The following is a 14,867-nucleotide window of genomic DNA, read 5'->3' as shown; positions in this document are numbered from 1 at the left end:
TCCTAGTGTCAGGCAGTCTCCCTTTTTTAAAGGTGGGTACAATTCAGGCCATCCTCCAATCACTGGGTAGTTGTGAAGTTAGCAAGGAAGTGTGAAAAATAATAACCAAAAATTTAGCAAGAGGTAAAGCATATTGTTGTAGGAATACGTTTGGGATATTGTCAGGACCGCACGAAGTTTCGGTTTTCAAATTTAGTAACATAGATACCACACCAGGATAAGAAATGAAGGGTGCATCTGCATGTGAAAAGACTGTTCTGTTACATGCACAGTTTGAAACAGAAGGGTTAAACCCGCTCTGGAAGTATTCATTGAAATGCTCATCAATGGCTCTCTGATCCGTTATGTTGATTCCGTCGACTGACATATGTGATACCATTTTTTTTTCTTTTAGCTGATATAATTCCAGAATTTACTGGGGTCACTTTTGATAAAGTTAGGGAAAGAAGTTCTGAAGGAATACTCTCTCAAGCTGGGCACAGCTTGAGCGAGATTGTTCTGCGCATCGTATATCAAATCCGCTGGTGCCTGTCATTTTTTTAATCGCTTGGCTTTCCATTTCATCTGAATAATGGTGTGAGTTATGCAAGGTGTTTGCTTGTTAATCTTTTTGGACTTGGTTGGGGCAAAGTTATCTAAGCAGAAACGATACATTTCTTTGAGCCGTGTCCAAGGTACGCTGACACCATCATTAAAATCGGTAAAACATGTTTCCATATGTTCAATTATGCGTGCATCATTAGCCCTAGAGTAGTCTAATAATGAAGTAGTTGATTTTTATGGCTGGTTACTGGAACAAGAAACACAAGAAGTTGTGATCAGTTTTAGCGACACGAAGGAGGAAGAAGAGGGCGACATAACCGAGGTCAACGAGACCTCATCCACCACCTCGGCTTCCCCAGTCAAAAACGAGGGTAAATTGGAAAAGACCCCGAGTAGGATTATGGAAATGCCCTCCGCCATAGAGTTGAGAGTAACGCTACTAGAAAGACCTAGGGCTCAGCCCAAAAGTAGACAAACAACACATACTGAACCGCTCCCAACCGGGTCAAATCCTGACGGGGGCACCAAAGGTTTCTAAAACTTTCGCAGTAAACAAGATGGCAATCCCAAATAACAATACCATTAAAATTTGGCAGTCTAACTGCGATAGCTTGCAGAGGTGCAAGGCTCAGTTAGGTCAGCTCGTCAGGTCGGTGACAGACAAGCCACAAGTATCTTGCTGCAGGAGACGCTCGCGGAGAAGGAGATCACTCTATCAGGGTATCGCGCAGTAGCGTACAAAGGCGAAACGGGGAGAGGCATCGCCGCCTTAGTTAAAAAGAGTGTCTCCTTTGTGAAGCACACCGTTCCAGAATATCAGAGCGGGCTAGAAGCACAACTAATCAAGTTCGTGCCCAGCAGATCGAGCAACGCGAATGTCTTTATTCTTAACGTCTACAGTTCACCTGCAGATAGGAACAGAGATTTTAATTCACTACTTCATTCCACAATCAGGGCAGCCAGAAACGCACCCCTCTTAATTGTGGGGGACTTCAACGCTCCGAACACGGAATGAAAACCCAAGCCTCCGGTCAAATACGAATATGTAAGGCAATTGGGATCTTTTCCGGGAAATTCGAGCCAAAACGTCCCCCCCCGCCCCCCAAGCGAATCTTTCAAAGATCTAATTGGCAATCTTAAACAGGCTGTCAAAAACGCGACCAAAGAAACCAGCACACAACTTGAAGTCCTCAAAATGGACTCGCGGTTAGCACATCTCCTGGAGGCTAAACACACTCTTGGGGAGAGGTGGAAAATGTAGAAATTAAATCGCCGGCTCCGAGCAAAACTAACATCACTAAACAAGGAAATAGAGTGGTATTCCAGACAACTGGCCTTGCAACAGTGGGACGAGACGTGCAATGAAACAGACAGTCGCATGAGAAGAGGTAGTAAGTGGAACCTGTTTAAAAGCCTCCTCAACAACAAACAGTCCAGGAATGCGTTAAATCTCGCCGTCGATAGGCTCATAGATAAGCAGGTCGCCTCGGGCCTCACAAACAAAGTAATTGTCAACGACCTGGCGCGAACTTACCTACCCATCAAGGAAGGAGATTTACAAAGCATAAACGCGAGAGCGGGTTACACGGGGCTAGACAGGCCAGAATGAGACAAACCTTTTACAATTTCAGAAATCAGACACATACCCTTCAACTTAAATGGAAGATCGGCCTCGGGGCCAGACGGGGTCACCAACAAGCTCCTCTGTAACCTGGACAACAAGGCCATCGAAATCTTAACGGCAGAGATAAACGATGTGTGGAGCTCGGGGAAGGTCCCGTCGGAATGGCGCACCACCAAGGTGGTGCTTATCCCCAAACCCGGGAAACCTCTGCACATAAATAACCTGCGTCCCATCTCCCTACCATTGTGCATTTGCAAAGTCCCATCTCCCGTACATGCAGTACATAATCGAATCGTCGAACACGTAGAAAACCACGCACTATTTAGCCATATTCTAATAGGTTTCAGAAAGGGACTCTCCACACAGAACGCAATGCTCTTCTTGAAAAGATCCATATTCGACAACAAGACGCGGGACGTACGAGGTATCATTGCACTCGACCTCGCTAAGGCCTTTGATAAGGTGGCTCATGAACACATCTTGATAGAAATTTCCTATCTCACCCTAGGGCGGGAATTCTTTAATTTCACTCTCTCGTTCCTATCGGAAAGGAAAGCGTTCCTTCAACTGGGCACGATCTCGGGCGGTCCTTACGAACTGGGCAACTGCGGAACCCCTCCGGGCTCGGTCCTATCCCCGCTACTATTTAATATCGCCATGCATAAACTCTCTGAAAGGCTGGCCGCACTCCCAAAAATAGGCCACACAATCTATGCAGACGATATCACAATCTGGTCCCCAGGGGGGATCTCTGGCCAATCTAGAGCAATCTCTCCAGGCGGCCATGGGTGCAACGGAAACGGGTCTCAAGTTGTCACCGACCAAATCAGAACTCCTCCTCTACAGACAGTCGAGGCAGGGCGTTAGGAACCTTGAGCCTCTGGAAATGCTACCAGTCGAAATTACAACACGAGAAGGGCACCCCATTCCGAGGGTGAACTCCATCAAAATTTTAGGACTTTTAATCAACGCCAAAGGCTGTAATGCAGAAGCTCTAAACAAGCTAGGCGCGCAGGCAAAAAATATACTAAGACTCATCACTAGAATCGCAAGCAAAAGGGGGGGACTCAAGGAGGACAACCTACTCAGGGTCTTCCAAGCTTTCTTCATCTGTCATATTACTTACACGGCACCGTACCTCAAATGGAGCAAAATTGAAAAGAACAAACTCGACACGCTCATCAGGTCTGGTGTCAAAAGAATATTCGGTATTCCACAATCCACTAGCACGGTAAAACTACTTAACTCGGAGTTCACAATACCACAGACGAATTAATTGAAGCACAGTTTATTGCACAGATATCCAGGCTTTTGTCAACTAGGCCAGGAATTAAGATTCTTGATGAAGCTGGTATACTCCCTATACAGGCACTGCTCAACAGACGCCCCGTCTAAATTGGCCCAGGAACATATAAAGGTTCAGCCCGTACCGAGGAACATCCACCCAATATATAACGAAGGTCGCAGAAGGGCACGGGCTAGAACCATCCTTTGACGAATCGATCTTTACGGGGCAGATGCATTCTGCGTGGATGACGCCAAATATGGCAGCGAAGACAGATTTGCAATCTCGGTCGTTGATGCGCGCAAAACACTTATCAGCGCCACGTCAATCTACACTAAACACGCAAACGAAGCGGAGGAAACCGCGATAGCCTTGGCTCTTCAAGCCGCAAAAGGCCCGACGACCATTTTCTCTGACTCGCGCACAGCGGTCAGGGCTTTCTCGTCCGCTCTAGCTTCTAAACACACAGCCACCATCGTCAACGGATCCTTTCGTATTACTACGGGAGAAGAAACTGGAGGTCATGGTTCCCGGCCCACGTGAACGATGTAACTAACCAAGCGGGTTGCAACCCTAACGAGCAGGCCAACTGCCTTGCGCGTAAATTCACGAACCCCACCCGAGCTAACGGTCCGGCTCTCCCACAGGATTGCCCCTTCAAAGATCGTCTTACCACCTTTCACGAAATGACGTCGCATAACAGACACAGCAGGAGGAAATTACCCCAAAACTGAACAGGGCTCAGGCCGTTGCTTTCAGGCTCTTACAGACCAGGTCCTACCTCACCCTCAGAGCGCTTAGTTGGATAGACCCAACTTCCCGCAGTTGTGCTTCGAATGCAGTCACGCATGCTGTTCCTTCGACCACATGCTCTGGCTGTGCCTGTACAACGTGGGCTCTGACCTTCAATACAAGTCCATGTGGGACGCCTTGCTGAAGAGCTCGGATTTCACGAAATGACTACAGGCCGTCCAGAGGGCCCGCGACGTCGCGGAGAGTCACCACCTCCCTGTCCCGTCGTGGGCGGAGCCACCAACTTGATTAGGGAGCCTTCGGTTCCCCCCAATCAAGTTCCTCAGGACACTCTAATAAAGTTCTTGTCACTGTCACTGTGATTAGAAAGACGTTGTCCAACTTCCACAGTGTGTTAAGAGAAATTGCAGTAAATAAACACAAGATCCAATATTGAGGTGGAATCGCCCTGTACTCGCGTTGGTACGTGAACTACAGTAAAACCTTGTTAATTCGAACTCGGTTAATTCGAAATCTCACATAATTCGAAGGTTTTCTGCGGTCTCGTATTTTCCAATGTAAATTTGACCGAATACTTCAAACCGGCGGCCTAGGCCAACCCGGTTAATTCAAATATTTGGGGTGCTATGCGGCAATTCCCGATCCCCTTTTTCACCGCAAACCCGATGAAGCGATGGCCATTCGGAGCCGCGAGGCGACATCACATAGCAATCGCGATTATTTATAGATGAAGCGCCCGACTCGTAGTACTGCTAGCACAAAGTTCAGTCCACAGTACGTCCCACACACTGCCAAAACGCGCGCCTGCAGAGGAGAAGACATGCTTCACTGCAACACAGTGGGCATACTAGTTTTTGTCCCGTGCTCTCGTCCCCCACTCCGCATTCTTCTTGCAGTCGCAGCGGTCGCAGCGTCAGCGCGTGTTCCGTGCCGCTGCCACTGGCTGCCATTCGCCCATTCTCTATCCGCGCCTGTGGCGACGTGTGTGCGCACGACGCCGGTCTGTGCCGTTTCTTTGTGTGTGGTGGTTAGGGGTGTTGCAGCTAGCGTGGTGTTCTTTTTTCTTTTTCTGAACTGTGCAGAAGTGCTAGTCAGCGAAGATGCCAAAGTATAAGACTTTAACGCTGCAGCAGAAGTTCTGCTTAATCCAAGAAGTGGGTAAGAACATGTGTTCCAAGACCGCGTTGGCTGAAAGGCAGTGTGCCACCTCACGGCAAGGAGTACTCCATCAACCTCCTCGGGGCCATATGTCTTATTGTGTATGCATGGAAGCAAGTGGAACCCACTTTGATCATGCGGTGTTTTGAACACGCTGGCTTCTCGAAGGAAAGCGCCATCGATGCTGATGCTCACTATTCATGTGCACTCGGAAAAATGGTTCGGTAAAACTCAACAGCTCAGCTGCTGCAGTCATCATTCCGGCAAAATCTGAAGAAATCAAATTAAAAACTTCATGTGTGACCACATCAAAGGGTGCTGAACTTGCGGCACTCCGTGCTGCACTTGATTTCATTAATTAGGAACCACTACAACAATGGACAGTCTTTGGCGACTCCAAGGCAGCCCTTCAGTGCATACAAAGCCCAATGCGCCACGGACCCAATGAACAACTGGCCTCAGAAATTCGACACATGCATCATCGCAGCCATGACAACATAATCTTTCAGTGGCTTCCAGGACATTGCAGCATCAGCGGGAATGACCACGCCGACGAAGCCGCCTGATCTGCACATGAAAGTGGTCAACGTGTCTTGATTCCACTTTCACGAACAGACGCTGCAGCTGGGCTGCGATTGATGTCCCGTGAATGTACTTTGGCTCTGTGGGACTCGAACGCTTTCACCATGTGTCGTTTTCGTTCGTTGTCTCTGGACGTACGGATGCACCTACCGCCTAGGTTACCATGACGTGAACAAACCATGATGTACCGTCTGTGGCTAGGCATTGCATTCACGAACTCATATGCTTCCCTTATTGGAATGGCCAACAGCCCCACGTGCGCCACATACAACATCGATGAGACGCTCGGACATATTATCTGTGTCTGCCCACGATATAGTGCCCAGAGACAAGTGCTGTGCAGAGTACTGGACCAGTTGGACAATCATCCACTATCAGAACTCAAAGCTTTAGGTCAGTACTCCCACAGAACATCCGCGCTGAAGGCCTTACTCGCCTTATTAAGGTTCCTGCGGTCTACGGGGCTTCACGATAGACATTAAGAACGTCGCCCCCTACCGCTCTGTAGTGTACGCGGTTTGTTTGTGTTCGTCTCTATTTCCCTCTATCTTGCCCTTCCGCTCTCCTTCTCTTTTTATCCTCCTTCACCCTTTCCCCGTGCACGGTAGCCAACCGGAACTGGCTCTGGTTAACATCCCTGCCTTTCTATGCATCCTTTTCTCTTGATGAAGAAGGAGCCGAGTATTGCGACCGCATCAATGCACTCTGCACAGAGGATAGCGAATCCGGTGCAGTCAGCTTCGCCAAGTATCTGACTTTGAAAATGATCAACAAACGTGCTACTCAGACTTGGAGAGTGAAGCTACCAATGATGCGACCATGTGCAATGACAGCGACGATGACAATGCTAACGAGCCCTACCGAGCACCCGCTCTCGGGGAAGTTATCGGATCGCTGAACATTATCTGCAGTTTTGTTGAGTGCCACGGTGGAAATTCTCAAATGCTGCACGTAGTTAGCCAACTAGAAAACATGACCCTTGGAGCCTCGAACTACAGGGCGCGGCAAATCAGCATCTCTGACTACATTAAGTAATCCAAAGATCGCCAAATAAAGGTAGCGCATTCCTGCAGCGAAATTTTTTGCTTTGGTTGCATTTTTTTTGTGTGTTCGGTTAATTCCAAAACCTGCTTAATTCGAAGATTTTTTGCGGTCCTGATGACTTCGAATTAACGAAGTTTTACTGTACTTGTAACAGGTCATGCATGAGCATAATGTCAAAAACTATGTTAACATGTTTTGAGGTCTTAATGCCAGCATCTAGGTGCTCCCAGTCTACTCCAGGTAAGTTCAAGTCACCAATTAGTAAGCCCTTCTTAATTTCAAATTTAGCCATGTAATTTTTCAGTGTGCTAAGGTATTCCGGGGTGACATCTGGTGGCCTGTACAGCCCAAATACAATTAGACTGTGACCCCAGAAAGTCACCTTAATACATATGCACTCTATTTCGTCAACATCTTCCATTAAAACAGCTTCGATACAGCTTTTAACTAAGACTTCTACACCTCCTTCCCTAGTGTGCCTGTCTTTACAAAAGACAGTGTAGGATGGGGGAAAGACATCATCATCGGGCAGTTTATCGTGCAACTAAGTCTCAGTAACAACAGCGATGTGTGGATCATGTTGGAGCAGAAGTATTTCGAAAGCTTCAGTTTTATTCACAATGCTTCGGGTATTAATATTTAGTAGCCTTAATTGCTTGTTACAAGGCGCTAGGGCAGGTCATGTGTGCAGCTTGGTCGAATGATGTTCTCCTGCCTTTACTCACCTGTTTTGCGATTCATCCCAATAAAATGTTTCTTTATCAACTATAAGCCTGTCATGTACTAAGATTACTTTTCTTCCTTGCTGCTTTTCATCCTTAACGCTATCCCACAGCAACTTCCATTTCTTTAGCGTCAACTGTGAATAGTCATTTTGAATAGACACTTTTGATCCCTTAAACTTTCTGGCATTTCGTAATATTACTTTCTTTTCACTGAAATTTTGAATGTGTATGATGATGGGCCTTTTACCGGACTGTTTCCCTAGTCGGTGAATGCGTCCGATGGAATCGCATTTGACACCAAGCGTTTCTGTAAATAATCCTTTCACTTTTTCCTTCATGGTTGCATCAGTTTCATCAGGGCATTCGGGAATCTTGTGAATAATCAAATTTGACCATCTGCTACGGTCTTCGACGTCGACAAGTTTTTTGGTCTGGAAGTTCACAATGCGTTCTAGTGAATGCAACACATTTTCTACTTTGTTGTTGTGAACAGGAGCACATTGTTCTTGGGAATCCTTTTGCGCCACAATGAAGTCATGCACCATATTTTTCAAATCAGTAAACTGCTTCTTGAGTTCAAGAACCTCATCATGAAGCTTGGCGTGGCCCTTTAGCATTTCTTCATAGAGTTCTTTCTGCGTGGGGCCAGGGTTAGTTTCCACATCACCACATAAAATCAAACAACAAGCAAGAAAACATTCATATGCTATATTCCGACAATGCTGAGGCGGACCCGGCATGGCGTTGCGTACAATTGCAGCGAAGAAACATTCAACTATATCTATGTGTGAACGAAGCCACTGCAAGAAGTCTCTCTAGCCTCCACAGCATTGACTGCTATGTATGGAACTGAGTATAGTGCCAGAGTAATTTTTGCAGAAAACTCTGTGAGGATGGGGTTGAGCAAGCACTTGATGGCACTATAGATGTTACTGTGAAAGGGGTTTGAGCTGCAAATTTTCCGAATCGAATACAAGTATCTGAGAATCTAATACAAGTACATATTTGACAAAAACAATCTTTGAATACCAAGTTGAATATAGAATATTTTCTAATTTATCAACAAAGCGAAATTTGGAGTCTGTGTGTAGTCTGCGTGGAAAAAAAATGAAGCTATTTTGCATTATTTTATATGTGCATGCAATACCATTCAAAACTGGATGCCCGGTCAACTGAGGGGCTTGTAGATGAGAAGCAACTGCTTTTTGTTTTCTATGCACCATGATGATTGACCGTATTGAAACAAGGAAACAGCACATCACCAGATGCACTTATAGTGTTGTGCTCGTTTGATGGAGAGAAGTGGGATTCAACAGACCCACAGATAGTTTTAAAGGGATGCAAACATGGTGAGACATAAAATGCTTTGCCTAAATTGAGACTGCGAATCCTCATATAGGCTGCTTAAAAGAGAGGCATTCTTACAGACTGACTAGAAATTGCCGAGCAAAAGTTATCTGTGCTATGCGTTTGCTAAGAAACTTCTGTCTGTGCACAACAGCCGTGGCTTTCGTGCAGCAGAATCATTCAGAACATTACTCACTTGAATCAATACCTCTCTCCCATGAGACTCCAACGAGTCTCATTATCTCTTATATTCAAATAGAAATTAATATTAAACAATTTTGAATAATGATTTCTCAAATTGAATACAAATAGAACAAATGCTATTCGTATTCGAAATTTTTAGTATTTGCACAGCTCTAGTTTAAGCAAAGGCAAAACAACAAAGCTGCAATAAATTTAAAAATAACTTGTACATGCAATACTATTTATATAATTTCTTTATTAAATGGCAGAAACCAAATGGCAGGACCAGAAAACCAGCAAATATAATGTAGCATGAAAATTTCTGCACCATGTGATGAAGCATGAACCTTAAGCGTAGCCCTCCTGCACTTCCAGAATTTTTGTCACACTGCTGAATTTCTCATAGCCACCTCTAAGAAATGTTATCCTATGTGAACTTGAACTACACATCTAAATGAGCCGTGACCGCATTGTCTGTGCGAATATGTTCTAATATCTGGCTTTTGTCATTGTTTTAAATAACCGACACACATAACTGTGATCCAAGTTTCATACCAGTTGACTAACAAATCCAAAAAAGGATGATCAATTGGTGTGAATATTTCAATTGAGCATTAGCCAACAGCATACACTATTGTGTGTTCTAATGCCCAATCCTTAGTACATTCACTTTGCAAAAATCTTAGGCATTTGCAACCGTTTCAATAGTGACATGCTCTTGTTAGTGTGACTGTCTATCTTCAGCTAATCATCACAGTGTAACTTGACAATTTTGCATGATTAGGGTGCACAAGCCAGCGATTTTGTCTTCTGTAGTTACACGTTCTAAACACCAGAATGCGGTTGAACTGTCGTGGATTTTGGATTTACGTTCCCTTCCAAGCTCAGCCTGGAGGGCAGAGCTGCAGAGTTGGACCCAGGTGTGTGTGCACGTGTGCACATGTGTGTGTGTGTGCATGAAAACAGTAGCCTTATAACTCTTCCATAATTGCTTCCCGTGTAGGCACAAAACACTTCATCCAGCTCTTGTACCCCGCTGAGCAATATAAAATGAAACCTCCAAATGAAACCAAGAGGCTGTAATGTCTAAACACGCATGGCCCTCATAAGGCTAAGACTTGAAATGATCCACAGTGGTCAAACAAGGGATGTGTCGGTGGAGCCAACACTTTGACAAGGGCTGTTGTGTTCATCAGGGCCCTGACGAAGACAAGTCCCCTCATCAAAATGCTGGCTCCAGAGACATCTCTTGTTTAACCCCTGTTGATGCCCCTCACAAGAGTGTTTAATGAGCGCAAATGTTCAACGGCAAAGATACTTGTTGTATATTAACATGTCAGGTTCAAATTCACCCATCACAAGTAATATTTGCTCAAGAACAAATTCAATGTTCCCTCCCATGGCGCACACTATACGTACATGCTGGTCAGAGGAGTTGACTGGCAGTTGGCAACCCATGCAAAAAGCCAGCTCTACTGGTGGAAAACCAGACAGGTCCCAACCTCACCTACAATAGTAGGGCCTGGGTGCAAGCTAGTTGGCACGATACCTTCATGGTGAAACAGCACTAAAAAACATGGATGAGAGAAGAGCGCTCGTCCTTGTGTTCGCCATCCGCGCTCATCACCATCAGCGCTCACCACCACCAGCGCTCACCACCACCAGCACTCGCCACCACCAGCACTCGCCACCACCAGCACTCGCCACCATCAGCACTCATCACCATCAGCGCTCATCACCATCAGCCTTGTTTTCACACCATCAGTGCTTGTCCTTGTGTTCTTCTCTCGTCCGTGTTTTTTTAGCACTGTTTCATCATAAGCTTACCTACAACCACAAGCAAGTTAGAGTTGCTCACCTGGTCGATGAAGATTGGATTGGGCTCATAGCCTCCAACTGAGAGGGCATCTCCCTGGAGGCGAAGGTAAAGGGAAAGGTCATGATCCCGAACATTGGGCATGTTCTGAATGCCCTCAATACGGTTCGTGACCACATAGGCATGCTTCATGGCAACCAGGGGTACCGGCACGCCCACCATGGCGCCAACAGTTGGTGCCCAGGCTCCTGCAGAGTAGCATTGGAGTGAGTGTCATCACTCATGTCCCTCTCATAATTATCTATGCACTTTACATTTGCAAAGCATATTATTGAGAAGGAGCTCCTCTTCCTTTATATTCTGGAGCAGTCAATAACCATTACTCACGAATTGGAAGGTGACTGCTGTGAGTGTGTGCTGACGGTATACATAGCACAAGACTTCCCATGTCTGCCTCACGGCCTCATGCCTCCTTGCATAGTGACAGCCACATAAGGACTTTCCAACAGCACTTGCGATAGGACCATTGCCTTCACCACCACTGCTGCCATTGTGGTTTCCAGCAACCCAATGTTCTTGTCAGGAGGCGGGCTTCCATTGCAACTTTTGCTTTGTATTTTATATTCACAGGCTCTGCACATCATGTTTAGTGCTTGCTGTTTGGCAGAAAGCAAGGAGGACACTAGCATCAAGGGTTCAAGTTCTTCAGTGCGGTGGGGACATTATCGCTCTCACTTTGTAGCACCATTTGACCTATATCATGTTCTTTCTCTACACTTGTGTTATCATGCTACGACATGCCCTATGCCATCTTTCTTGCATTCACTGTTCCTATATGAGCCACTCCGTGACGATAATTTTTTTTACCCTTGTTTATATGGCATGACACGGCAAAAGCAACATTTCATTGCCATAATTTTGCTCCCATACAAGGCACATTCAAAAATCCTTTGATATAGAAAGGAGCCAGGGGTTCCCCTTTAATCTTGTAGATAAAATTAGACAGGTGGATCCATGTGCATGTGCGTGCATAAGTGAATAATGGCTGTGGCCATGAATTTTTGTCCTTTACCAGTTAGTGTGCTAATGCGCTAGCCTTTTCAGCCTATTTAGTACCAGCTAGTTATCATGATAGATAATTTCACTACAGACGATATAGTCATCAGCCAACAATGTTGGTGATTGTAGTGCTAATGCTATTAATAAGAATGAGAAACAATTTTAATGGTTCAAGAAAACATGCCCAGTGTTACTTCCTCAATGTGAAACTACTCCATCCTGTGAACTTGGCCTAATGTTACTACTCAACCTTCGATTTGCAATATTGAAATGTCCTTGTCTAACTGAGAGCTATAATTACAACAAAACTAAATAAGCTCACTTATATCACTGCCTCTGATGCTACTGCCACTTTATCAGCTCTCTTTCAGTGAATTGCCTGAAAGGCTCAAAAACCAGATATATATACTGCTTGCAGATGACTTATGGTTAACTATGCTAGTTAAGCTATTCTATTTTACTGCACCACAGGGAGTTGATCATTGGCAGGTGATGATCTACTGCATCTTCTATGTGGCTTGAACACTAGTCTTTCGGTATTTGTCTAATTCAATTTTCATTTTATATCACCCCTCCCCCCCCTCCCACGTACAGAAGTCTTAAAAATAAATAAAAAATCTTCCACTCAGGTAACAACTTTTGTAGTCAAATATTATATCTAGCATGCATTTTACTTGGCTAAATCAATGACAGCAATGCACCCGTCAGCCTCTTAAGCTGGTGAGTCTCTTTTTTCAATGGCAGCAGCAGCATCTGCAAATAACTTCACTATTGCGCACATGTGTGTCTGTCTCTTTTTTGTCCTTTGTATAATAGTATAGCTCAGCAAGCAGAACGATGCCATACCAACTAGCCCCAGTCACAGCTTTATTGATACCTCATGCTTCCGCACAGGCTCAAATGCTTGTACCGGGTGTTCCACGTAACTTTAACCATGCTTCAAAAAGAATTGGTACATCTAACGCGATTGAGACAAACAATATACTATAGTATGTAGTCGTCCAGGTTTACTCAGAGTATTTCTGAAGCGTGATTAACTGACTAATAATTAAGTTCAATTATACAAAATTTTAAATATTCATTTTAGGGCATAAGCTTGATTGAAGGAGTTGTAGAAGATATTTAAAAGCATGTCGTTAAGTAGTTTCTATGTTGTTATTTTTAATGTGGGTCTTTTTTTCCAGGTCTAAAGAAAGCCAGTGAAATGTGGAAAAAGAAAAAAAGAAGACGAAACTGCATGCTTGCACGTCTCATTTGTAGTGCTCTCAACCATGTTTTCAAAGAACAAAGCTCCCATGCGCATTGTAAAAGAAGCTACGGGTGTGTTTTGATCTGCTTTTAGCACCGGCCTATCATTGATCATTTTGGACCATGAAGGATTTTCTAACACAACAGGGGCTGGTGTTGCTGCATCGACACAGGGATTTATTGGTTCTGTTCACAATGAACATGTGGCCTTGGTTCCTTGGAAAAACAATTGACAGAACTGCAAACCAGTCTTGCAAGTGTGCAGTTATTTTCTCCGTATTTTGAAGTCTTTCTTCACTGCTCGGTAAAAAAGAACTACTTAAAAAATACCATAATGAAAAAAACTTCATTTGGTGTTTCTGAGCACATGCTAAAGCTTTTCCAACAAACCTATACCCTAAAACAAATGTTTAAATTTAAATTTTGCACAACTGTAGTTTTCTGATTACCTAACTACCGCATTTACCCGAAAATAGGTCAAACATGAATTTAGGTCGACCCCTATGTATTGAACTTGCGAAGGAATAAAGAAATATAATTTGAATATAGGCTGACCTGTACCTTTAAAAAAATATGATACATTTTGAACAGGGCCCACCTTCATTTACCGTAAGCTCATTTACTAAATCTCACTAAAGCTGCACTGTTGGTGGAACTGTCAGAAAAGTTGTACTCATCAGGTTCTTTGCAGGCACCCTCAGCCCCCCAAACTATGTCGTCCTCGGTGCCATGAAGAGTGACGGATGTGCAGCATTTCTGAAAGCCTGTCTGGATAATCTCCAGACTGGCCCTATGGGGGGTGCAATGGCGGAACTCTGTTTGGTACTTTTGCTAGCTTTGTCTATGACTTTGGTCATGAATATAGGTCAACAGCACACTTTTGGTAACATATTCAAAAATAAAAGGTCACCCTATACTCAAATAGATACGGTACTCATGTTTAAAAAAAATACTTGAGTAACTCAGGACTAGTACTACACACAATATGCCATTGGTTTCAATCACCTAAGTTGTATCACTTTCATTTTAAGCTTGGTTCAAGTTATGTGAAATACCCCATATGTTTCACTGACGTTGAGTGCACATTGAATCCCACCATGCCTTAAGCAGCTGATTAGACCTCTAAAACTGGTGCATAACTTCACGTGAACATTTGATGGAAAGTGAACCAGAGTCTTCCGTGAGGTTCCCAGTGCCTGAACAACTTATTTACAAGACATTACGTCAAATGCACCTATCACATGAAGCTCACATAAGAACCTAGTCCAGAGTGACTTGCCTAGTGAAATGCTTCATTTTTTTTTCTCCATGCGTTAGTGCTGTCTGTTTGAACAATAACATTCCTGGTAAGGAGTTTTAAGCATATCATTCAGAAGTTTCTGAGGTAGTTCCCAGAAAGACCAGATTGCTATGAGAAATATGGTAGTACATTCTGAGATATGGGCAGTATGGTACAATGTTTCAAAAACCTCGTCCGCAGACCTTGGGCCAAAAAATAAA

General features: G+C 44.5%; 1 protein-coding gene across 4 annotated transcripts in view; it reads right to left on the bottom strand.

Moving 5' to 3' along the window:
* The window catches only part of Sardh (Sarcosine dehydrogenase), a 199,428-nt gene that overhangs the window by 161,224 nt on the left and 23,337 nt on the right, over window positions 1-14,867 (bottom strand). For all 4 annotated transcript variants that reach the window (XM_072285142.1, XM_072285140.1, XM_072285141.1 and 1 more), the window contains one exon: window positions 11,103-11,308. In XM_072285142.1, coding sequence (XP_072141243.1) covers window positions 11,103-11,308 — 206 coding nt within the window. The remainder of the gene's footprint in view (window positions 1-11,102; window positions 11,309-14,867) is intronic.

Source organism: Dermacentor andersoni, chromosome 1 (assembly GCF_023375885.2).
Source record: "Dermacentor andersoni chromosome 1, qqDerAnde1_hic_scaffold, whole genome shotgun sequence".
In the NCBI taxonomy this organism is placed as follows: domain Eukaryota; kingdom Metazoa; phylum Arthropoda; class Arachnida; order Ixodida; family Ixodidae; genus Dermacentor; species Dermacentor andersoni.
Note: the sequence above shows the minus strand (reverse complement) of the source record. Positions and strands in the feature narration are given on the sequence as shown.